Source organism: Aedes aegypti, chromosome 2 (genome assembly GCF_002204515.2).
Source record: "Aedes aegypti strain LVP_AGWG chromosome 2, AaegL5.0 Primary Assembly, whole genome shotgun sequence".
Taxonomy (NCBI): domain Eukaryota; kingdom Metazoa; phylum Arthropoda; class Insecta; order Diptera; family Culicidae; genus Aedes; species Aedes aegypti.
The window spans coordinates 281,262,973-281,290,603 of NC_035108.1; the positions used below are offsets into that span (position 1 = coordinate 281,262,973).

General features: G+C 36.8%; 1 protein-coding gene across 1 annotated transcript; it reads right to left on the reverse strand.

The window, feature by feature from the left end:
• Nucleotides 1-82: 82 nt before the first annotated feature.
• Nucleotides 83-27,566, reverse strand: LOC5565772 (proclotting enzyme). Its single transcript, XM_001650070.3, has 7 exons — nt 27,084-27,566; nt 8,804-9,522; nt 1,060-1,205; nt 855-990; nt 651-789; nt 441-586; nt 83-381 (listed from the first exon to the last, which is right to left on the reverse strand). The coding sequence occupies exons 1-7, from the start codon at nt 27,187-27,189 to the stop codon at nt 223-225; spliced, it is 1,551 nt and encodes a 516-aa protein (XP_001650120.1). The 5' UTR covers nt 27,190-27,566; the 3' UTR covers nt 83-222.
• Nucleotides 27,567-27,631: the final 65 nt, after the last annotated feature.

Sequence of the window (27,631 nt, forward strand, 5' to 3'; positions counted from 1 at the left end):
ACCCGCCCCGTACCTTACCTTGTGTTTCAAATCGTATTCATTTGCATTTTCGAATGATTTTAATCCACATGTGTCTGTAGTATAGCAATAAACTATACCTGTGAAAAATCAGGCATTTATTCAACTACAAATCATATCTTTACAAAGTTGTTTCGTATTCAAATGGCATCAGTAATAAGAAGCAACACTAAATTATTCCGTTAGTCGGAATTCTTCCATTAATCATGTATCTTGCGTATTCTTCGTAATCCAAGGCATGAATGATGTAACGCGACTGTATACGCCGGGATATTGTCCTTTTCCACATCCTATACCCCAGGAGACTATACCAACTTGGGTCCATCTGCCGCTGTTAACCATCAATGGCCCTCCAGAGTCTCCCTGTGGTGTGAAGCAATTGTATGAAATAAACTAAAACTCGTTTCTTAAATAATACTTACGCTACATGAATCCTTAGCTGCCTGTCCTGCACACAACATTGACTCAATGATACCTCCCGGAGCTGCCGCGCCATACTTCCTACTACAGTCGCTATTTGACCATATTGGAAGATTTACTTCCTGCAAAATGGATGGTTGTGGTCCATCTGTGAAGAAGAATACATCATTAGCTGTTTTCGGCCTCAACTATCAACTAATATTTGATCTTACTTTCTTGTAGGCTTCCCCATCCAATTACAGTTGCAGTGGCTCCTCTCGAGTCAGCACCTCCTGTTGGAAGACAGATTGGCCTAACGGATTTCGAGAATTGAACCGGTTGGTCCATAGTCAGCACAGCAACATCATTATACTAAAATTTCAAAGGTTGGCTTTTAGAAATTGTTCGAAATTAACATAACTTCCAATTTATCTTACCAAAGTTCGGGAGTCGAATCCACGGTGTCGCACCAGTCGTTTCACGCGTCGTTCGATATGTTGTACTTCGGTGGTTATTCGAATGTTGTGGTCTCCCAGTTTCACGGACAAGCGGGAAACATCAAAAGATGTCATACTGAAAAAGAACAAATCGTACCAATTACTGCCAGATTCTGGTATTCCAAGTGGCTGAAGCTGAACTTACTGAGCAACGCAATGAGCTGCAGTGAGGATGTGGACATTATCGATCAGCGATCCACCACAAAACTGTCTGCCGTTGTTGAACAAGGCAGCTATCCAAGGCCACTCGTTTGGATCCGCATTGTGCCCGCCGACGATTCGTTCCGTGTCCTAAGTTAAAAGAAAATGGATAATATTTAGTATATCGCATTGGAAATGTATTCACACACGGTGCGTCGGAAAAGTCCAAGGAAGTGAATAAAAGTGCGAGTTGTGTTATGAGAAGCATTTTGAAGAATTTCAGTTCGCCAAGAAATCTTTTGCCATAGGTCTCACTTAAAATCATCCATAGGTTTCGTCAGGAATCCACCAAGAATCTCGCAAATATTCTACCTACAATACGTCATTTTAGGTTCTACCAAGGATCTTGCCAGAAAAAGTACTAATCATTCGTCCAGGGATATTAACTCACGAAATTTTAGAAACTCCTCCATGGATTCTTTCAACCAATCCTCCACAAATTTCTGATGAAATTCTACGAGAACTCCTTGAACTGTTTTTCTAAAACTCCTTAAGCTATATTTTGGGCATTTTTTTCTGTTCAAGATGATCCACTGCGACCGGTTTTCTTTGATCTTTTGTGGTATACCCGTGTCCTTTGTTTAGTGCACTACTATTGAGAAATAATGAAGTATGTAGTGGTTTTTTTTTATACAATTATCATTCTCTACCATTTTGCATACAGCCTTTTTAGAAAAAGATAGGTACCGCTATTTATACCGTTTGGAGAAAACAGTTTGTCACCATTAAACTCACAAAAGCGCGCCCCTTAATCAGGTTCGGCCACTAAGCTGGTTGAATGATACTGATTTGGACCATGCATCGGTACTATAGTGTATCAAATTATTGCTTCTACTTATAAGTTTCAAATTAGTTTTTTGTAACTGTGAACAGGTTGCATGGCATTAGACATTGAGATTCAATGAGAATATATACCGAGGTGTGGAAAAGACATTCAGTGTGCGTGACATCCGTGTACGGTGCAAAATGTTTCACAACTACAAGCGAGTGAGCTCCCATAAGAAGCCGTGTAAATTAGTGACGTAGTTATTTTTGTTTACGTTTTTTTTTCTTTACTAATCCATGTCCATTGCTTCTTCTTGCACACCTTGATATATATATATATATATATATATATATATATATATATATATATATATATATATATATATATATATATATATATATATATATATATATATATATATATATATATATATATATAATATATATATATATATATATATATATATATATATATATATATATATATATATATATATATTCTCTCTGATTGAGATTCCTTGTAACAAGAAGATTGTTTCAGAAGGTTGGTCCTAAGGAGTACGGACTCGAACTTTAAGGTTGTTCAAATTGAACATAATGTTTTCCACGAGTGCTAACCATTGTTTGTTTGCTTGTTTCGCAGGAAACCACATTCGTAATGCACACTTAAAATACATCACACACATCATCTTCATCAGTTCAATGCAGGAAATAAACCCAATGAATAGACTTAATCACAGAATTTGTTAGTTAGAAACATATTTGAGCAGTTGTACAAGACTTATGCATAATTTGGATCAAGCACAACTTTTCTTTATTATTAAATAGTTAGTAGTTTTTGTGTTACATAAATTGTATAAGAATTTTTAGCGTGACGAAATCATGACCGTACATTTCCAGGCGTACTCTGATCATTTCTACGAAAATTTTAGTTAGACAGCAGCCTGGCTGCTTGTTGATTTTCATTTCGCATCCCCCAGGGTTGGTCTATTACTCCACCGATTCGGAATCGTTTACCTCCTAGATATTGAAAGATATGCACTTGAACTCCGAAAGAACTTGTCTCATGAGTTGAAACCAGCCTCAGTTGCTGATTGAGTCATTTTTCCACTTCGACCTCCTCACTATCTAGGACAAATAGGCGGGTCTTAGTGGTTTGTTACTCTCTTATACTCTTTCGACCGTAACTAGAAGTAGTTACAAGAACAGCTACAACAAGAGTACAATATGGTAGATCTTACCTCGTAACGCACCATTGAACTCTCTCCGGGAATTCAAGAATTTGTGCAGAGTTTTCATGAAATACACTCTCAAAAATTGTTTTTGGGTCCCTCTTATTACGATAAAACGTGAATTGCTTAATTGATTGATCCTAGCAATAATGCACAGATTTCGTCAGGAACTAAACTGACAATTTCTCAAAAAAGCCTAAAAATAGAGGAATTCTTTAAGTATTCGATCATGAATACTCTAATGACATCTCCAGCCATTCATTAAGAGATATTTAAGTATTTCCATTCAGCATTCTCCAAAAATTACACTACTTCAATTTTTCTTCTTCCAAAAACTTTTTCAGGGATCTTGCCATTTTTTCTCAAGATACTTCCAGTACTTTATCAACATATTTCTTTTCAAATTATTGCTGGTTCTACTTCTAAAGCACTTCCAAAAAAATATTTCAGGAATTCCTCCATGAGTTATTCCAAAGATTCCAGAGTTGTAATTAAAATTTGACTGTAATTTTGTGCAATGTTCAGGTCGCAATTGATGTGCAGCGAAATACCGCATTATTACAATTTATTTTTTGATGTGCATGGAAATTTCCTTATGAGTCCATCGAAGGATTTTTCATTAAATTCACCTTCATCAGCTAATTTTTAGGAGTTTCATGCTGAAATTCGTCCAAACATTCCTTCTAGGATTGTTTCAAGAACTAGGCTGAAGGTACCTTTCAGTTCAAAATGAGACAGAGCCTGCTTAGTGTTTAATGAGCACTTTCGTAGTTACTATTCGAGGAATCTTTTTCTAAATAGCTAACCATTTTAAAATTTGTATATCGTGTGGAAAAAGTTATTCTACGTCCGGTACAGAGTTCTGGTAACTAATAATTTTATTGGTGCACACATTACGCCGATGAAGGTAATAATTATCAAGATTCTCAAATAATACCAACTTCTTAACCTTCAAGAAAATGCACCTTAAATCTCAAACGTCAAAAGAACTTGTGGTTAAGTGTTTCGCAAACTATGGAATGTATCAGTAAGTTCATTTTTATTGATACCACGATTACACCCGATTCTGTTTTTGCACGGGGGATGCGTACCGTGCAAAAAAAGTTTTCAGTTCAAAATTTAAAAAACCGTGCAAAAAAGTAACACCATTTCTCGACGTTTCATGCAAAAATAAGGTTTTGGCGAAAAAAATGTATGGAAAAATCCGTGCAAAAACAGAATCGGGTGTATTCGGATTCGGCACTGCCAGGAGATTGTCTGCTGTTCAAAATTTTAGCTCATGCTTTGTTCAGCACGCCTCTCTGTTGGACTGTTGCAATATCCTTTGACCCGTAACTGGGCAGTCAATTCACCACTTGCATATTTCTTATATTCGTGTTCGATTCATACAAATTGGGCTTGTGAGAAAGAAAGTACCGTAATCCGGGGTATCATTGATCAGCGGGGTAACATTGATCGGAACGACTCACCTCATCAAAAGTTCGTATTATCATTTATTGATGAAACATTTCCAAATCATGAATGGTGCTTCTCTTTCTTATATTTATGAGCTAATAAAAGTTAATATTTTTGTGAAAATTGCGTTTACCTTATGCGTAAAATTGTCAACTTTTCGAAATAATGATTTTAATTGTTAAAGATGACACTACCGAAGATTCATGTCTCACATAAGTTCTGCAAACGATATAAGCAAGCAAAATGTGGTTCTTACTAAAAATGACATTGGCGAAAACGATTCCGTTGTCAAAACTTTTATAAGTATGCTCAATAAGGCAACATTATCGAATTACTGTTGGTAATGTAAAATTCCCTAGGAAAATTGCCTACCTTTAGGCGTATTCCGTGGTTCGAGGTGTTTTTAATTTTAAAATAACTCAAAAAATAAATGACTTGTAAGCGTTTGGCCTTCATATTCGACTTCAGGGGCCATGATATATGTAAGTAACGACATTTTCAGTATTACCGAACATTGTTTATATAGGTGATCAATGTTACCCCATATCAACTAAATCAAAAAATCGCCTAGAACATTTTTTTTAACATGCTTAAATCTTTCAATAAACAAAATACAGTATACAGTCTCGAGCTATGGGTGACAGTACTTGTTTTAAAAATATAAAACCTGCAACATTTGCATTTTCAAACGAAATATTGAAGAAACATTCAGAAAAATGATCAATGTTACCCCGGATTACGGTACCGCGGGGCAAGTGGGAACGAAAAAAACGATAGTTCCAACAAATTGTTCAATTAAATTTTCAAATGTCAGTATTTTTCAAATTTATTTATTTATTTATTTTATTTATTTATTTTATTTATTTGTTGTATTCGTTTTCTTTTGTGACAGGAAAAACCAGCAAAGCTGATTAAAAAACCTGTATCTTTTTAAACAACATCACAACAATATACATACATTCAACGGACAATCTTATGCCTAATTGAACAATTATCCTTAATCTAATTATTCTAAACCCTAATCCTATCCATCCTACTCTTAAACATGGAGCTATTACAAGTAAAGTCGAAACAATCGGAGAATCTGTTGAATGAGACACACATTTTACGTATAGGGTCACTCTTACCATAGTTTGTACGTCGGAATGGAAGAGCAAAGAAGGATGACGAGCGAAGTATACGAGTTGGAGCTGAGAAATGGAAGTCACTAAGTATACTAGGTGAATCAATTTCACCTAGAATAATTTTAGCCGCAAACAAGGCCTCAGCTTTTAAGCGACGTGCCGAAAGTGTTTCGAGGTTGAGCAATAAGCATCGGTTTTCATAGGGAGGCAGAACAATTGGATCATTCCATGGAAGATGGGATAGGGCACGGCGAATGAAGCGACGTTGAACAGATTCCAAACGTAAATTCCATGTAACATAACTAGGCGACCACACAACAGAAGAATACTCAAGAATTGAACGAACTAATGAACAATATAATGAACGAAAACAATATGGATCACGAAACGACTGACATACTTTTGAAATGAACCCGAGCTGGCGGTTAGCTTTACAAATAGTTGAAGTCATGTGCTCAACAAAATTTAACTTGGTGTCCAGTATAACTCCCAAATCGATGATTGACGTTACACGCATCAGAGAAACTCCATTTACTCTGTAGACAGCATTAACATTGTTCAGTTTGCGGGAAAATGTTATGACCTGACATTTATCAACACTTAATGACATTTTGTTTCGGCTACACCAATTCTCAAAAAGCGTAAGAAACTGTTGAAGCGCTAGCGCGTCATCGGGAGAACGGACAGCGTTGAATATCTTTAAATCATCCGCGTATAATGACCGGCAGGAGTGAGGTATTTTCCTTGTGACGTCGTTGAAAAACAACGAGAACAGTGTGGGGCCAAGGTTACTGCCTTGTGGCACACCCGATGTAGCGGCAAAGGGGGATGAGCAGCAGGAGCCAATTTTTACTTGCAGCGCCCTATCTCGTAAGTAAGAATCGAACCAGTCTAATAGTATGCCACCTATGCCGAGTTTTCTTAGCTTTGCTATAAGAATATCGTGGTTGAGACAATCGAAAGCAGCTTTGAGGTCCGTGTACACAGCGTCAACCTGTGTACCTTGATCCATTTTGCGGAGTACAAATGAAGTGAACTCGACCAAATTTGATGTGACGGATCGACGTGGAAAAAAGCCATGTTGTTTTGTGCTAATGTAGCTTTTGAATTTGTGTAGCAAGGATTCATTTACAATCAATTCAAGCAGCTTCGAAGAAGAACAAATTAAACAATACAATCACATTTTGGCAACATATTTGCTGGTGTGTGCATGAAACTGATCGAATAATTTCGAAATTGTGAAAAGCTTGGAAGAAAGCTTTAGAATGAGCCATTGGACGCAGTTACCTCGCTAAACGGGGCAAGTGGGACACATCCAGTTTCATGCGTCAATCCACATCAGTAAGTCAATCATTACAATAATAGGATTGATAACTCATAGATTTTTTATTTTAAGTACATATTTGATGTACATAAGGGATAAATCATAAAATACGTAACGTTTTAGGAAGAAAACCTTTATTTAATAGTATGTCACCTCACATTTAATATTAACTGAAAATATCACAATAAAAGCGTAAAGAGGAATTGAACATGTTCAAAATATATCATTTATAAGTTGTTAATTAAAATGTAGCACATAAACAATCAATAATTGACGAAATTATAAATATGTTTTGTTATTATTTATATGCATGGCAGAAAACCACTTAATGGGGTGGAATCAAAAACAAATTAAAGACCTCCATGTCCCTTGCAGTTGCCCAAAATTTTATGGCTCATAAGGTAATCTAGAATGCCGTGAAAAGTGTACTGCGATCTGTCAAACTTGGGTACCTTTTGCACTACCGAGGGACCAAATGCAGTACTAGAAGTGGTACAAAATCTGAGCCCGAGTGGGACGGACCTGGTGGAATTGTTTTCCATCACTACTTGATTGGGTAGAAATAACAAATTAGGTTCAAATAAAATAGAAAAGTAATCGTTCTCATGATGCAATTTTAATTTCATCTTCGTGTTTGTTCAATTTTGAAGTCGTTTTTCATAAATAAAAACTAAATAAAAAAAATAAAGAATAATTACACTTTTCTTCTCCCTTTTATGCAATTACGTAATTTGTGTTTGATCTTTTTTGGATAAAAATCATTTGTTCGAATGTTTTAGTGCTACTGTCTAGGAAAATGTATGAAACGTATACGAAAAGTTTTGATTCTGGTTTTTGTTTTGATAGGTCCCACTTACGCCGGGTACAAACATATTTTGGGGTAAGATAGACCATCAAAAATTTCATATGAAATGAAAACAAAATACTGGTTTATCGTTAGCAGCTTGTAATAATACTTAAAAATGTAGCTTACTGATGGAAATTTGATTTATAACACATTTATTTTTTGCGAGTCAATGCAAGACGTGAAACGTGTCACAAAATATCATGCACGTTGAAAATGGCGCTGAACTGACAACTGTTACATGAACCACGTGGTAATATAAATAACAATATGCTTAGTACTAAATACATTCCTTGCCATTGTATCTTCAACTTTCTAGAAGAATACCCCCATGAAAAACTTTTCCTAAGTGAGCTATGACGAAACGCCCCACTTACACCGTATTCTCACTTGCCCCGGGGTACCTTATCTCTCATGTAGGACGGCAATTAATACTGTGTAGGAGAAAAAAGACAAATTTTCGACACTTTCATACGACTTTGGCGTACTTCGTATGAAAATCCAAAATTTGGCACAGAATTTTTGTAGGTCGAAAATTATTGCTTTTCTCCCGTAGCTTATAGGATTTCAGCTATGGAAACTATCGCAATGCGTTTACTCCAGCGTTCACTAAAACGGAAACAATGCGGACGCATGGCAGCTCATGTTTTAGCAAAGGAACCAATTAATTAGCCTAAATCCCATAAGCTACGGGTACTTCATCTACGCGGTTTTTATCCTACGTGGAAACCGCGTAGGTAGATGAAGTGCATCTTAGATAGGAGGGATAACTGTACTTTCGTAGGCATCAATTAAAAATGTGAATAAGGGCCGAAATCGGCAATAGTGACATCCATATGTTGTAATCTAGGATATTTCACTTTGAACGGTTTAAGCATCAAAAGTGGGAACTACTGCCTCTATTAAAATTCTCCACCAATACGTTTCACCATTCGAGAACTTACAGGGTTTCCGTTTTTCGTTCCACATCCCGCATTGATGGCACCACCGCCGCCCGGACTTCCTGCCGGGCTTGACGTAGTGACCTCCAACTGTGGCATTGGAGGGTGAGTAGGAAGTGGCGGGGGCCAAACCATCGGTGCATTTGTAGGTTGATTGGTTTCCGATGGCGGTCTTGGCTTCGTAGGCCAGGTTGTACCACCTGGTCGATTGGTTGGTCTTGGTGTTGGTCTCGGAGTTGCTTCGGTCACTAAAGAAGCAACTGTTGATGTGAAAGCTGGCGGGTGGGTGGCTGCCGTATGATCTGGAGGATGAGTTGGAACTGGTGGAGGCCAACTGGGGTAGTTGTTATTTTTCGGTGGCTTCTTCTGATTTTCACCGGTAACTTCATTTCCACTTCCAGCCACCGGAGGCGCAGCTGGTGATTCAGTAGATGTTTCCGTGGAAGGCAATGGTGTAATGGGATTAGTGCAACAAACTCCGAATGCTTGTCTGCCTTGATCGTTGAAATAACTACAAGTGTCGTAGTTGCCCAAGACCCAAGATTCCCAAACGCTCAAATCGGGAACTTTGAAATATGGATAACATTTTCTGAACGACGTGCAAAATCCAAGATGTCCCTTCGACGTTAGACAGGGACTTCCGTCACCTAGCGCCTGTGCCCATGTGGTTGTTCGCGTGCTTAGCCAAATATGTCGCGGCTGCCTCGGCCTAAGCTGACTAGCTGGAAGATAACAGAAGAGCACAAAAGGAAAGGATTAAAGCAGACACATTTACCGATCAGAACAAGCAATAAATCAACGTCATGATTGAGTGAATCATTTAAACACATCAATCTCACTTCCCTCAAGTATAAAAATGAAATGCAAAAAATTGGGGTTCATTCACTCCCCCGTACGCTTGGAATGCTTCAGAATAAATTTGCATATCAAGCAGGGGCCTGTTTTTGTTCTCAATTCGCGGATTACCGGCATATGTGTGTTAAGTAGATTGAACGTAAACGAGGTGCGATCGGGATCATGGAACGGTTGCTTGAATGTCGTATTTAAAAATAGCCGCCCCGAAAGGATTCCGTCGCTGTCGAGGCGGGGAAATGGCTGGTAATCAGATTTGGGTTTTACCGCTATAACATTACTCATTATACGCTGTTTTGCGTCTTATTGCAGGTTGACACCAATGGAGAATTCTGGTCCAAAAGTAGAGCGTAGAGCTATGAGGATTGAGGATTTTATATGTTAAATATCCAATCTTGTTGCATAGTAAAACGTCTGGAATACTGATCACTTATTTAATGCAGTTTTTTTAAGCAAAACTTAAAACTGCCTATTTTATTTGTGCACGCTAGAACATAAAACACTTATTTAAACAATTAGTGATACAATTTTCATTTATTCTCAGCTTATCATTTTCAAACTAATCGGTATTATGTAACATGAAATTTGTATTCGGAAGCACATAATACCATAAGTACCCGAATATGGGGGCATATAACTTAGCCATTCCTTTAATAGAATATCTGATTAAAATTAAAACACTTAAAGGGCTCTAGTGTTATTAATTTTTAATAAATTTGTATTCAATAATCGCTACTCTCTAATTTTTTTTCGAACGAAATTTTTCCAAAAATCCGCCAGAGATAAATCCTAGAAATATCATTTAAAAATATCTTATCTTATCTCTTCGAAAAAAAACAAGTACTCCTGAAATTCATTCTGAGCAATTATATCAGCACTTATTACAGTCGACTCTCCATAACTCGATATTCAGGGGACCATCGACTTATAGAATTATCGAGTTATATAATGTACCGAAACAAAAAGTCACAAAATCGAAGGAACAGATTTCTGTATTTCTAATGCATAAATGATCACCTCTGTGAGAAAATAAATTTATTTTGTTCATTGTACTTTGCAAACTATTATTTGATTTTTTTTTCGAAATGCTCGAAAAATCACATTATTTTGACTGACAAATATTATTTTTTTATTTTCATGTTTTTCAACTTTTATTACAACTTGCATGTATTTTTTCATCTCCAAACCACGCGGTCCTCTTTCGCAAAGCGCACCTCCTTCGGAGGAATTAGATGCCCGTCCAAACACAATGTTTTCTAGTGTATATGCAAGCCTAGCCGAGAGCACATTATTAATTAGAAAAATTTTGAAAGACCACACACTACTCGCCCTACGTGGTCCCTCTCGTGGTGTAGGTGTAACGCGCCCTATCTCGTTGAAAGTGCATTCGATTTTCACCGAGAAGACGTGTAGCTTTTTCGCAAATTTCACATCAATTTGTTCATTTAATCCAATAGCAGAGTATATGTAATGTTTTGTTTTGCGGTAGTTGTTAAAACTTCCACTCGGCTGGTTAGCCGTAAACTAATGAATTATAATTCAAAAGTAAAACGTTTTTGTAAGTTTTGATTTCAATGGATATAAAAATAGTATTGCTGGTTATAGCAACAAATTTTTTGTTCGGTAATTTGAAACTGTTCTTCAAAATTATATTTTTTTCTCATATCGAATGATTGACTTCAGTCAAACGGGCAAACATATGAAACTGAAATTATTACTGTACACAACCATTTTTCAAAACTGAACCTAATACCAAATACAGAACACAAATAAGCTTCTTATCATTTTAATTTTAATAGAGTTCTACTTGTGATTATGGAGTTGAGCTTGATTCAGATTTGTCAAAAATCCACTGTACCCCGCTATGAATACATAGGACGTACAAGAAATCATAGGAGTTTATCCGTAGATTGTTCGATTATAAACAATTGATATTCTTAAAATCCCGTAGAAAACCCATTATGTCCGTAGAAAATCCCCAGCACCTGCTCAGTATCCTCAAGAATCCGATATAAATTCTCTGTTCTAAATTCTAGTGTGCACTAAACAAACCTGTACTGTACCTGTACTTGTACTGACGTACCATCCAAAGTTTGCTTGAATATTACATAAACGTAACGTTGTCACGATAAAAATGTGTTATCATAAGCATCAAAAGAGCTCACCAGTTGGAAATCCATTTTAACAATAATAATAGATGTTTCCAAAAGATCACTAAACTGAGAAGTGCCGCGATCAATTAGTAGTGTTTGATCCTTCGACCTTGACGCTTGCTCCGGCGGGGGCGGGCAATGAGGGCAGGATCAAACATGTCGCACGTCGGTAGCGTAGTAGTAGAAAAGTGCCGCTATCCGTTAGTAGTGTTTGATCTATTGATCGCGTCGCTTGCTCTCGCGTGGGTGAGTGATAAACACTAGTTCGGCACGTGATGCGAATATCGAATTATATCGCGAAACGAGTTATGCTTGATTATATCATGGATCGCATCACCAAACATTGGTGATCCCAGATCCCTACCTCATCCCACTAACCCCTTATCCTGTCCATGACAACTGTGGAGATGCAGAGGTATACTCGGTCTCTAGTAACAACGGTTGTCTAACTTTCCTTACCCGATGACCGTAAGGACGGAGTAGTAACTACGAATTGTACGGTCATCTATGCTCATGCTCATGCTCATAGTTCAAATATATCAGAAAAGTTAAACGCTGTTCTCATTGTTATGAGGTTGTGAAGTTTACATGTACACGACGATTTTTTTTTAATTAACTGTACTGTTCTCATGCCTAATCAGTGTATTATTAGGTAAAGACTGCGCATCAAGGAAAATATGCATTTTGGTACTATTGGCGCTTACGTCGATTATGCAAATTTGGGCAGTATATTCCTATGTTTTGTGTAACATTGTTATGTTGTGGAAAATATTTTCCATGGATTTCATCATCCCTAATTCATAGAAAACGTTTACTGAAAAATGTGGAATAAGTTTGAAATTTAGGGAATAATGGGGCCAAATTAACAAAAAAATGTTTCTGAAGAAGAATTTTTGTTTTTTTTGAACGATTTTTTTTCTTTGAAATAAATTCTAAAACAGTTCGATAATCATAAATATACCTTTCAGAAACATGTTCTAGGGAAATGTGATGGTTATTAATTATGCTTTATGTAAAATATTTTGAATAATTTACCTTCTTATATCTCCATTTTCAAACATTTCCAAACGATAGTATTGGCTATATTTTTTATAATTGATTTAGCCGACATCTTTGACTTTATTTTCCTATGTACTATTTGTTTCAAATAGATGATACAATTTTAAATCATTAAATAAAAGGGATTTGCCATCATGTACTACAGAAAAATTGATCATAAAAGTGAACAAACAAAGTCTTCCAAGTGTCTCGTTTGAGTTTAGGTTTTTGCAACTCGATTTGATTTTCACCGATGCTTTCTGGCAACCATTGGGTATGGTGTAGCCAAAGTCGTTCTTATTTGTTTATTTTTTTGATGTGGAAAATGGGAAATGTTTAAAAATCTATATAAATAAAAATGGAATGGTGTTTGTATGTCACGAAATGGCTTACGAACGGGTCAACGGATTTGAATGATTCTTTCTCAGTTTTGTTCGTCAGGGGTTCCGACGTGTTCGTGTGTATAAAAGTCCCAGGATATTCACCGGGAAAGTTGAAAAAACGAGCGCGAACGAAACTGTCATTTTATATGGGACGATCAAAAGCGTTTTTCAACAGCCTACTTGATGGCAAGACGAAGTTTGCCGGGACCACTAGTGAATAATAAAGATATTGTAAGGAATGATCGATTTGATGAAAATACCTTTTATCTAGGAGATATTGCGGTGGCGAGGTTTACCCCGACAGCGCAATGTCAACTAACAATCAATCTATTTTAAGGAAAGTTTGAGGGTGACTGTCAATTGTGAACAAAATGGACGAGGCTACCATCCAAGTCCAGAAACAGTTTTAAGGCTTAACGCGGAAAAGCATAAATCATTATTCGAACAATTTTCGCTAAATTATGCATTTGAAAGTGGTTGTTTGCAAACAAATATTCACTATGTGCTACTGCTGCTCACTGTTGCACGCATACCTGGAACCACGATATTATCAAACTTGAATGGACCTAAAATTATCCTTCGCAGGGTTTTAGTTTATGGTCTAACCTTTCAGAAAATCTTTGGCCTCTAAATATTCTATCGATGAAAAATTAAAATATTCGTTTTGATATTTCATATAAAACAAAAAAGTCCCAGGTGGACGACTCATCGGACAGAGTTTCATCTTTCGTTTTAGCATACCTTTCGTGAATTTTAGGGCCCATTTCTTCACCTTCGCTTAACCCCTCTACCAGCAGCTTCATTTTTTACCACCAAATTAATATTCAAATCGCGATAACTTTTTTGTTTCTCGATATTTTTGCACAATTTTATTACAAGATCTTAAAAAACTCTTCTAGTTTAAGAAGCCGTATCGATATTAATCATTGATGATCTGGTTTCGAAGATATTCCGATGTTCCTTGGGGGACCGACATTTTCCATATTAAATGTTTTTGGCGGCCATTTTGTTTTTGGTCAGTTCATCAAAAAAATAAAATGTGTACTATACAATACCAGGTAATAAGGAGCTACTTTGGAAAAATCATACAAATCGGTTCTGTATTCTTGGAGAAATCTGAAAATTATGAGGTTATATGATATGAGGTTTTTAGAGTTTTCAAGATCTTTTTTTGTCCAGGATGGTACCAGAAACATAAATGCTCATTACTCAATGACGGCTGCTTCAAATTGCTTTATATTTTCACAACAAACTCGCATTAATGTATCATTTTGAGGAGTAAATATCCGAATATGATAAAAAATCTGTAGCCTAAGATATTTACGTGGGTCATGGCTATGCGTCGGTCCCCCAAAGAATTTTGGAATATCTCCGGATCCAGATGACCAATTATCAATATCGACACATATTCGAAAACTAGAAGAGTTTTTTGAGAACATGTGAAAGAATTGTGCAAATAACTCAAGAAACAAAAAAGTTATCGCGATTTTAATATTTTTTAGCGGTAAAAAATGAAGCTGCCGGTAGAGGGGTTAAGCCGTAAACCACGTTTACCCATACCCATACGATTAAACCAGGTGAAGAAACCGCTTACCTTTCAATTTCTTTGAAACGCTTAAACAATGTGAACAACATTTGATGAAGTTTAAAATCTAACATATTATTACTTTTAACTGAGGGCTCATATAGCATATGGCATTACGGAGCCGAATAAATTTCTAAATTATTTCGAAATTAATCTTTGCAGCCTAGCTGTCCTTATTAGTTTGGAGACCTACTCATCTTTGGACCAGTCAACTAGAGAAAAGCTCACATTTTATATGCTTGTGCCATTCAGCATGTAATTTAAAAAAAATGGATGTAGCGGCTCACTAAGAAAGGTGGACAAAATTGCTAACTGTAACGATACATTGATCAATCGTTCATTACAATATGTTTACAATACATAGAATGAATACTGCTTGTTTATTTGTTTTGTCGAAGGGAAGTTCAATCAATTGCTTTTGACAGTTGTGTGATCAGCGTTTAGTTGCAACATGTTAAAGATTTACAATGCAAAGCATTACAATCAAAGACTTAGCAAACGCAATTGTCGAGGAAAAAAAGTACTTAAATATTTGAATATTTTTTTTATATTGCCTTAAGACTGACAAATTGGAACCGTTGATTCTGAATCTTAGGCAAAAAAAAGATATTAAAACTGTTATCTATTATCACCAAGACGAAGCGGGTCAGCATGGCTTTGCTTTGTAGCCGCGGACTCAAACCACTCGGGTAAGGAAGGCCCCAGGAAGAGACGAAACATTATATCAAATGATTTGGAAGCCTTGTCCACTATATATGATACATGCTGTTTAAATATAAATTTAGTATCGAGAACCCTACCCAAATAATTAATTTGATCTACTTTACTCAAAAGCACACTATTGAGGACATAACTGTAGGCCATGACTGTAGGACATAACTATACGTTCTTCGAACAAGAAAACGTTATTATCGATCTTTTTTCAGGATTCAAATTGCACCAATTGGCAAAGGCAGTCAGCTGTTGATGCAGCAACTGAGTGTCAACATCAGAATCATCCGCAAAAGAAATTTGACATTATTGAAATAAATAAGAAACATCAATGGCCCAAGATGGCTTCTTTGTGTGATTCCAAATGTCACTGCAAAATCAGCGGAGACTGAATCTCTATCATCTTGATTGTATGGAGGGTGACCCATTTTGCATAAAGACGTTTCGTATAAGGACGTTTCGCATAAGGACGTTTCGCATAAAGCAGTTTAATACAAGAACAGGTAGAATTTTGAAGAAGGCATATATATCTCATTACTCCAAATGTATATTATGTCAAAGGTCCGTATGCGAAACGTCTTTATGTGAAATGTCCCACCCCCGATTGTATTAATAGGATTGAAACCAATCCCATAATCTGCCGTGTATCCCCAACTTTTCCAACTTTTTTTTAACAAGTCTGTTAGTGTGAATCGATAGAGAATTGAGCAGCGTATAAATGTAAACCAACAGACACGTAATTTGTTAACGTAAGTCCGAAAAAAAGAAGAGCGGCACCGGCTTTGACTGCCGAAAATACGTAAATTCCCCTAGCTAAGTTACAATTTTGACGAAAAAAAATAATTTCGAAACTTATTCGGCTCTGTAATGCCATATGCTATATGAGTCCTAAGCTAAAAGTAATGAATTGTTAGATTTGGAACTTTATAGAATTTTGTTTGCATTGTTTTAGGGTTTCAAAGAAATTTAAAGCCTAAGAGTCATGAAAGGTATCCTCATACTCTGTCTGATGAGTCGTCCACCTAGGACTTTTTCATATAAAATATTAATATTATTTCAATTAACATAAACTAAGACCCTGCGAAGGAAAATTTCAAGTTCATTCAAATTTGATAAATATCGTGATTCCAGGTATGTGTGTGCTGGCGATTTAGGCAGCAAATTCTGCTAAATTTTGAAATCATCATCTCATCTTCTTGGCATTACGTCCTCACTGGGGCAGAGCTTACTTCTCAGCTTAATGTTCCTATGAGCACTTCCACAGTTATTAACTGAGAGCTTTCTTTGCCAATGTTGCCATTTTTGCATTCGTATATCGTGTGGCAAATACAATGATACTCTATGCCCAGGGAAGTCAAGGAAATTTCCATTACGAAAAGATGGTGGACCGACTGGGAATCGAACTCAGACACCTTCAGCATAGCTTTGCTTTGTAACCGCTAACTCTAATCACTCGGCTAAGGAATTTTGAAAATGAATGTTTAAAAAAATAATCTCGCCTTTCCCATTGTTTGGTCGCTATTTTGTATGAATGTTTACATTCTAGAACCATCGACATGTTGGGTTAGCAAAAAAGAGCTATGAGTACCACCCTTACTTTTAAGCGAGGTGAACGAAAGTCTACAATATGTTGTGTCAGTTTAGATGCGAGTTAGAATTGATATTTTCTAGAATATTATCTTTTCAATTAAAATTTGGGACATAAGAAAGTAAAGTCAAAAACGTCTGTACCATAAATTATGAAAAAAAAAAAACATTTAAGGGAAATTGGGGCAAGCAAAGCCATACAATAATGTTCTCCTACTACTTACTATCAATGAGGCTAACGGCAATCGATCATTTATACTGAAATCGTGTACGCATATCGTTTGAAAATGTTTGGAATTGGTAATATGAGAAGGTATTTTTTACAATATTTTGCATAACGCATATTGATTACACACATTTTGAACAAATTTCACTAGAATTTGTTTCTGGTGAATTACCATAATCATGGTGAACATTCATAATTATCTACTTGTTTTAGATTTTTTAAATAGAAAACACGTTGAAAAATTAATAACATAAAATCATTTTTATAAACATGCCATTGTACATTTGGTCCGATAATTCCCTAAATTTCTATCTTTTTATTACTTTCTCTTTTACACATTGTTGAATAGATTAGGTATTATGAAATTCATGGGAAATATTCTCCACAATACAACGATTTTACAAAACAAAACACGAAAATCTAGTTTTTTTTTGTCAGGAGAACGGTTCGAGATGGGCCCCTTAGTTTATTCCAGAGCTGCCACACGTTTAGGAAACCACCACTGATTAGATTTCTGTGTGATTTCGAATGAGCTATAAAACTTATTTTTAATCGTCCCATTGTGAAAGTTATCAATTTTTTCCACCTTTGGGTTTGGATTTTCCAACGTGGCCTGATTGCGTGTTCACTCAATGCATGTTGCGTGTAATCCTTACGCTGGAATCACTGAAAAAATAAGGTTGTGCGTGAACAATATCAAGATTTAATTATAACCTTTACATTTAATAGCAAAACAAACTGCAAAATTGACCTAATCTAAGCAGACACATTGTATCGTCACGGTTTCCCTCGACCAAGACAAATCAGATGAAAAAAAGAATAGCACAGTCCATTATAACAGTACTTCCATCAAGAAGAATGCGGGTTAATTAGAAAAATAAGCTTGCGCACTTTCTTCCTCATTAGAGTCGCGAAAGTCTACCAATTAGGTCACTACCGATGGTCTTTCTATCGGCAACGTTTCATCGCAACTTGCCGCAAGCCATAAACAGAATAGCAAATGCGTGCTAAACAACGCGCGTCGTCTTCAGAACTCGACCCGCTTGTAGGAGAATCCTCGAGCACGCAGATCAAGCCCGGCAAATACCGTGGGCTATAGCCACGTGCTTCCATATATTTCTTTCATCTGTAAGGCAGGCTATATGGAGAGAAGACACATGGAGCAATGTGGTAGGATTGAAATTACATCACGTTCTACTTTCTTGTTCACGGTGCACAGTGGTCGCACTACATACAAATGTTGTCCAAAACATCAAATGGTTCAAAAATCATAATTTTTTGACAAAGCATATTTTTTAAGATGAAGATGCATCGAAGCCAATCCTCGAATTTTTAAGAGCACAAATCTAGAGAACCAGTCAACCGTTTGTGCTGAAAATTTAACCCACTGGTCATTCGCTGGTGGAACTTGGAACCAATTGTGTAAACATTGAATATTCTTTTGGAAACGTTTGCCTAAAATAAGGGGTCTTCCTTAGCCGAGTGGTTAGAGTCCGCGGCTACAAAGCACAGCCATGCTGAAGGTGTCTGGTTTCGATTCCCGGTCGGTCCACCATCTTTTCGTAATGGAAATTTCCTTGACTTCCCTGGGCATAGAGTATAATCGTACCTGCTACACGATGTACGAATGCGAAAATGGCAACTTTGGCAAAGAAAGCTCTCAGTTAATAACTGTGGAAGTGCTCATAAGAACACTAAGCTGAGAAGCAGGCTATGCCCCAGTGGGGACGCAATGCCAAGAAGAAGAAGAAGCCTAAAATTAATTGAAAAACAAATATTTGAAAATAAAATCGTTTGAAAATGGCCTAACTTTTAAAAAATGAATCATAGTACGCCGAATACCTACTATGGAACATTAACGACACAAATGATCATTTTAGAACGTTTTCTGGATATCATACACAAACTTTGTATAATTGCAAAAGTTTATGAAGAGTTTATATGTTGTACACTTGTTGACATTCTCAAATGGTAAACAAGTAAAAGACGATTCGAAACATTTTCAAAACAAAGATCTCTTCGATTGAAACCGATTGAGTTAAATTTAGTTGAAATTTAGTTCAAAACCATTAATCTCGATGGAACAACAACCACGAAATTTGAAAAATTAAACAAGGTAATTTTTGCTAATATCTTTACAGTTCATACGATAAAAAATGAAATATAAACAACCAATTGATCTAAATTTTGGCTAATTGCTAATCAGCACTAAATGCCAGCCATAACAATATCAGTGAAAGAATTTGCAAAGTTCATTTTTTTAACTTATGCTCAGCATTGTGCAACTGTGCGGTGTAAAGGTGTCAATATACGACGAGAACCTATGCGAAACTCGTTAAATTCAACAAGCGTCGGCCCATGAATTTATGGCCATGAACAGCTATTCTTTCCAGACATTCGAACTTGATCACGAATCAATCGCAATCCCAGCGGCCGATAGTTTTGATTGTTTATGTTTTGTCTGTTGAATTTGGCGGCAATGGTTCTGCGGTTTCGTTGCCCCACCTTTGCGATAGGATTGAATTCTGATCGTGCTAAACTATTTGATAGGCTTAGTAAATAGGCTGATGATATGCAGTGATGGCGAAAAATTTTCTCCATTAGCATAGCCATTAGTTTTATAGGGGGTGACTGATCTCGCACCTGATTTGAATCTTATTTGAAGAGTGAGGCATACGTTCAATCGAAAGCAATTAAACGGCTCTTGTAACTTTTTGTTTCTTCTTGGGTAACGTATTATGCGTGGATGACTAATAGACGTAAGCTGAGTCGCATCATGGAGGCGCGGAAATGGTTTAAGGGTGAATCACTTTCAGGAGAAAGTGAATGAATTTTCGACGTCTACGTCACTACGAAATTCGAATGCCAATTGGTTTTATTTATAACAATTTATTAATTATTTAAGTGCAAGTGCAGTGTGCATCTATGTGCAACTTAACTCAACTGCTGAAAATAAGTGCAACTAAACTCTTCTAAAATTTCTACTTCGCATTCTATAATTTTGATTTAACACAAAGTTTTATCTGTCCTATATTACAAACAAGTATAGGATATTTCAATGCTCCTAACACAGCAAGTTAATTTGCTCCAAACTGACTTGCGAAAATTGACTCGCAATAGGCCAACATTTTTGGTCATTGGTGACTTTAATTCCAAACATCGGTCATGGAATAATTCTCAAAGTAATTCCAACGGCAGAATTTTATTTGATAAGTGCTCTTCAGGATATTTCTTAATTCAATACCCTGATAGCCCCACATGTTTTTCCTCTTCTAGAAATCCATCCACGGTTGATTTGGTCTTAACAGCTCTAGTCTTCTTTGTAGCCAATTAATTACTCATGCTGATTTTGTCTCTGATCATGTCCCTGTTACATTTCAAATATCCTATGAAGCGATGCTCAATCCTATCAGCTCCACTTTCAATTATTTTCGAGCCGACTGGAATATATATGAAACGTATATTGACTCTTATCTTGATCTTAACATTTCTTCACAAACAAAACTTGATATTGACAATGCTCTTGAAACTTTAACAAATTCCATTGTTAAAGCCAGGAGCATTGCAATTCCAAAATGTGAAGTAAAACTTGAATCCGTGATAATAGACGATGATCTTAAGCTCTTGATCCGTCTAAAAACGTGAGAAGAAGGCAATTTCAACGCACTCGCGATCCTGCTATGAAAATTATATAGCACAATTTGCAGAAAGAAATCAAGAAACGTTTTGCACAATTAAGAATTAAGAAAAAATTTGAAAATAAGATTTCTCAATTGGATCCTGGCTCTAAGCCCTTTTGGAAATTATCTAAAATTTTGAAAAAACCTCAGAAGCGAATACCGGCATTGAAAGAGGAAAACAAATTATTACTAACTAATTGCGAAAAAGCATAAGCATTGATGACCGCAGTGTTGATAGACTCGCACTCAAATGTCAATCAATACGCTCTCCCGAGAGAGCAAAATCATTAGAGATCTCTTTCGTAAATCTCACGCTTGAGATTTTGATGCGAAATCAACTCAATCAACTCAAACCGTAAAAAATGATTCAGTCGCAAAACCCGGCCAAAACTCGTGAAACCAGAATATTGTCGTTTACGTTTGAAAAGATTACTATAATTGTACAAGACTAACAAGAAATTATTGCCGTGTGTGAGTTAACTGTGGAAATATGAGACAATGAGTCAAAAAGGGGAGCCAACTCATCCATGATTTTTTGACTGCTGAGTTGCGTGATTGACAACTCACGCATGAAAAATCTCAAGCGTGAGTTGTGAGAAACTGAGTTTTTCACAACACTGGATGATCGTACAATTCGTAGTTGCTACTCCGTGATTGACCAGAATGATCGAAGTTGCACAAGGAAACAAGAGATGTAGCTTGGGAGTAGCTTTCCATCTTCAATATACACTTTCGGGAACTCCAGACATTAAAAAGTCAATAACGGCGCCGGCCACGTCCTTACGGTCATCTGGGGGAAGGAAAGGAATGTTAGGGTGACATCCATTGTTACTAGAGACCGAGATCACCTCTGCATCTCCATGGTTGTCATGGTAAGGAGTTTTGTTAGTGGGAAGGGATCATAGCTGCATGATCAGGATTCACCTTGGTAAGTGATGCGATGCAAGCAACCTCAGTTCAAAAAATCACCTATCAGTACTCTAAAGACAACGTGAACATACGAAAAGTCGACTCTTTTAGCGTCGAACCATTCAAACGTTATTTTTTGAAATGACAAAAATTAGGTAAAAGGAAAGGTATGGGCTTTAGTATGGTATGGTAAGGTAATGGGCGTCGACACTTACAGTGACGAACTGTTCATATTTCGTAAGTTAATTCATTTAAGTAACATTCCCACCATTGTCGTAATAAAAAGATGTTCCATCATATATTTTTCATTTAAAATAAAAGCATGAAACGAGCTCACCAAATTGATTATCATCCGTTCTTGATTGAGGAGCTGTAGCTACTTTAATCAGCATGCTCCTATCACAATACGAAAATATCACTCCGGCGAAGCGAGAACTTAAACTCGATTGCACTCAGAACGCGTGCAAACTAAAACGAGAAAAATAAAACTCCGGCGATGCGACGACGCAAAAAAAAACGATTTTTCTAGTGAAGAGGAAACGAAGCCAAACCCAAACCCTCAAGACACGAATCTAGAGATCCAGACAGCATCAGCGAACGAGCATTTGATCATGCGCTCAGCTTGATCCGCTGTCCGGCTCTCCAGACCCGTGTACCCGAAAATTTGAGGTTCGGCCACGACCTCAAGCTTTAATTCACCTTTTGCTTGGGCTTTAACGAAACACTGCCCAGCAGAACGTGTGCTGAATAACCCTTTCATTTTCGATATAGACACTTTTTTCACAAACTGCACTAGCCGTTTCACTGGTTTCACCAGCCGAATCTAGTCATTTGCGGAGACGATAAAAACGTGACAGATAAATTTTTAACACATCCGTTCGCGCGCGCTGCCTACTGCGATCTCCTATTACTAACTAATTTCGAAAAAGCTCAAAAACTTGCTATGAAGTTTGAAATGAATTTTAATCTAGGACTTACTAGTGTTGGGGCCCAGATAGCTGTAGCGGTAAACGCGCAGCTATTCAGCACGACCATGCTGAGAGCCGTGGGTTCGGATCCCGCTGGTCGAGGATCTTTTCGTAAAAGGAAATTTTCTCGATTCCCAGGGCATAGAATATCTTCGAACCTGCCACACGATATACACATGCAAAAATAATCAATCGGCAAAGAAAGCTCTCAGTTAATTACTGTGGAAGCAGGTCCGTCCCACTCGGGCTCAGATTGGGTACCACTTCTAGTACTGCATTTGGTCCCTCGGTAGTGCAAAAGGTACCCAAGTTTGACAGATCGCAGTACACTTTGAACGGCATTCTAGATTACCTTATCAGCCATAAAATTTTAGGCAACTGCAAGGGACATGGGGGTCTTTAATTTGTCTTTGATGGAAGTGCTCATAAGAACAAGCAGGCTTTGTCCCAGTTGGGACGTAATGCCAGAGAAAAGAAGAACTAGTCCAATTGAAAATCAAGTTACTCAGGACTTCGAAAATATTCTCAATAAAGAGAACGTTTCCGAAAATGCCTGGGAGACTGATTTGGAAGAAGTGAGAACTATTATTAAAAAAATCTAAAAAAAAAGAAAGCTCCTGGCGATGTTGGAATTTTCTACATCCTCATCAGAAAACTTCCAGAAAGTAGCTTATCATTCTTAGTTGGCATATTTTCCTGACAAATGGAAAAATGCTAAGGTTGTTCCAATTTTAAAACCAGACAAAAATCCTGCAGAAGCTTCTAGCTATCGTCCAATCAGTTTGCTTTCCCCCATCAGTAAACTTTTTTAAAAGGTTATTTTGAACAGAATGGTGGCCCACATCAATGAAAATTCAATTTTAGCCAATGAACAGCTCGGATTCTGCCATGGACATTCGACCACTCATCAACTTTTACGTGTAACAAATTTGATCCGTTCCAACAAATCTGAAGGCTATTCTACTGGTCTTGCTCTTCTAGACATAGAAAAAGCATTCGACAGTGTTTGGTATGAAGGTTTGATCGTAAAATTAAAAAACTTTAATTTTCCAACATACATTGTTAGAATAATTCAAAGTTATCTGTCAAATCGTACACTTCAGGTTAATTACCAGAACTCCAGATCTGAAAGACTTCCTGTAAGAGCTGGTGTTCCCCAAGGCAGCATTTTGGGACCAATATTATACAATATTTTCACATCTGACTTACCTGAGTTACCTCAGGGATGTCAAAAATCCTTGTTTGCGGATGACACAGGCCTCTCCGCCAAAGGACGAAGCCTGCGTGTCATCTGTAGTCGATTGCAAAAAAGTTTGGATATTCTTTCTTCATACTTGCAAAAATGGAAGATTTCTCCTAATGCTTCCAAAACTCAACTAACAATATTCCCACATAAACCAAAAGCTCTTCATTTGAAACCTTCAAGTAGACATGTTGTCACGATGAGAGGGGTTCCAATAAATTGTTCAGATGAAGTTAAGTATCTAGGGCTCATGCTAGATAAGAATTTAACTTTCAAAAATCACATTGAGGGCATTCAAGCCAAATGTAATAAATTTGTAAAATGTCTCTATCCCCTTATTAATAGAAAATCAAAACTTTGTCTTAAGAACACGCTTTTGATATTCAAACAAATTTTCAGGCCTGCCATGTTGTATGCTGTATCAATATGGACTAGCTGTTATAATACCAGGAAGAAATCTCTGCAGGGAATTCAAAATAAAATTTTGAAAATGATTCTGAGGCTTCCTCCCTGGTATAATACCAATGACTTACATAGAATATCCAATGTTGAAACATTAGAACAAATGTCAAATAAAATAATTAATATTCAGGCAACAATCGTCACAATCTTCTATTGCCACGATTAATGCGTTATATGTTTAGGTTAAGTAACTTCAAAGCGTTTTTTCTCTTATAAGCAGGTGAAATCAACTCACCTGTAAAAAAACTGAACAGCTACGGCAAATGAAATGTAATATGTTGTTAACAAAATGTTAACAAAATCTTAAATTTGTTTTACCAAATTAAGATGATACTGTTGTCTAATAACACAGAACACCTAGATATAAGAAATGAATGTAATGTTTGGAATGATACTAATAAAGAATTTAAAAGAAAAAGAAATGCTCCTAACATATTCATTTTTTAGTCGTCATCCTGCCAGTTAAAAGTGCTCTTCATGCGCCAAGATATGCTAAGCTTTCATATTTTTTGTATTTTTGGTGAGGATTTGTCAGGAAAATATGCCAACTGAAAACATTTGTTAAATTTATCAACTAAGAATGATAAGCTACTTTCTGGAATTTTTTTGATGAGTGTGTAAAATATTGCATCATCGCCAGGGACTTTCACATTTTTTAATTCTTTAATATTAGTTCTCACTTCTTCCAAATCTGTCTTTAAGGAATTTTCGAAAACGTTCTATTGATTGAGCATGTTTTCGAAATCCTGAGTAACTTGATTTTCTATTTGACTGGTAAGTCCTAAATTAAAATTGTGCACGCTTTCAAACTGCATAGCAAGTTTTTGAGCTTTTTAGCAATTAGTTAGTAATAATTAGTTTTCCGGAAGGCTGGGGCTCAGATAGCCGTAGCGGTAAATGCGCAGCTATTCAGCATGACCAAGCTGAGGGTCGTGGGTTCGAATCCCACCGGTCGAGGATCTTTTCGGGTTGGAAATTTTCTCGACTTCCCAGGGCATAGAGTGTCTTCGTACCTGCCACACGATATACACATGCAAAAATGGTCATTGGCATAGTAAGCTCTCAGTTACTAACTGTGGAAGTGCTCATAAGAACACTAAGCTGAGAAGCAGGCTCTGTCCCAGTAGGGACGTAACGCCAGAAAGAAGAAGAAGAAGAAGGAAGGCTGGGATTGGCTACTGAGTTTTTTTTTTCAAAATTTTAGATAATTTCCAAAAGGGCTTGTGATTTTCAATTCAGAAAATCGTTTTTTCTACAACAAGCTTACAAAATATTTTTTCACCACAAGCTTACAAAATATTTTAAATTTTCATACAAAAATCTTACTATTGCGGGAGGGGGGTCTAAAAACCACCAAAATTGTCTTACACAACTAATGGACAGCCCCTTACCAAACGAAACATCAGAATTGGGATAGCTCATTGTTTTGAATAATGATGCTATCCAAACGATGGTTTGAAGAATTAAGGCGACACGGGAGACCGTGTTATTTTCCCTATCTTTCGTCTCACTCTAACAATTATCATCAAAACTTTGTAGAAGCAAATCTCGAGTTTTAGTGAACCGATGAAGCCGAAAATTTATTGGGTTGTGCACTACATATATAGAATCATAGTGATACATTTTCGCATCGATATATGGAGTGGTTCTTGGGATTTGCTTCTTGAAATGAATAGGTAGATTATGATGACGTCCCGTGTGGCCTTAAGACAATTGCTCAGTACAACCTACTATGATCAGAAATTTTCAAACATGGCTACGGACGGACATGTGCAGATTAACGAAAACAGTTCAAAAATTATTCCTCAAGTAACCTTTCATGAAATTGCAAAAAAATGTTGCCCATAACTCGGTGCAGAACTCGATTTTTACAGCACTCGTCGTAATTATCTAACTTGGCAAGGCTCGTTGGATAAACGTACGACTCGTGCTGAACAAATCTTCATTCAGCACCTTGTTGCGTAAACAACTATTGTTTTATTCCAAAGCTGTGCGTTTACCGCTATTTGGCATCTAGGATGATAATGATAATTTAATAAAAAATATTTCTCCTCTGCCCATCTCTGGCTTCGCCCACAGTACTTTACACTTAAGCGCACGTAATATTGAAAACAATTTAAGTTTGAATGTAGGCTCAGCTCCAATTGATTTAGCTATTCTACTTTGATAAATTCTATTGAACTTTGGAGTGAAATTATGTTAAATCTTTCAAAAGGATTTGGAAGAAATTTAAATAAATTCTCAACATGATCCACAATTGTTTGTTTTTTAACCTTAGGATGTAGGTAATTGAAGTTGACGAAAAATGAATTACTGAAAAGTAGTTTAGTAGATTCGTTCTTGCGTAATATTTCAGTCAGAAAATAAAGTATTATACAAATTACTTTGTAACCAGTTTTGAGCATAATATCTATTAGAAACCCCCAGGTTGAAGTAATTACTAATTTCGATTGCTTAAATCTAATTAAATCTCCACCATTACCTACCTTCCACAATCACAGAGTCGTCTGACTCCTCATTTAACTCCTTTGATTCTGTTGCTGCTATAATCAGCACAAGTAGTCCGCTAAGCACTCCCAAAAATAACTTCATTTTCCCTTGCTCTTTACTAAAACTCTATTTTAAGAGACACCATTAATAATAAAATCCTTTACTTAATTGATCACTAGTCCGGCACACATTGTGCTCGAATCTTCGCAGCCGTTCTTCAGTTTCACTATGGGCACTCCCAGCAGAAGCCGCTTTATTAACCACTCAACACTGAAGCTGATCACACTTTTGTCGTCTTCACTTTAGGCGTGCCATTCGCCAACTAATCCCCGGCTACTAGTTCCACTACTCCCGATGTCCCGCAGGAGCAAACCGAAACTCTAGCCCCAAGACAAGACTCGCTACAGAGTTGTTGCTCCACCGCCGAGAAACGCCCGTCCGTGACATTAACTCGGAACCGTTTGAAAAAGAACTGTAATGTGAATTGGTTATTGATGATGTATTTATATATACACGGGACGTCTCCACCCGATTTTCCCGATCG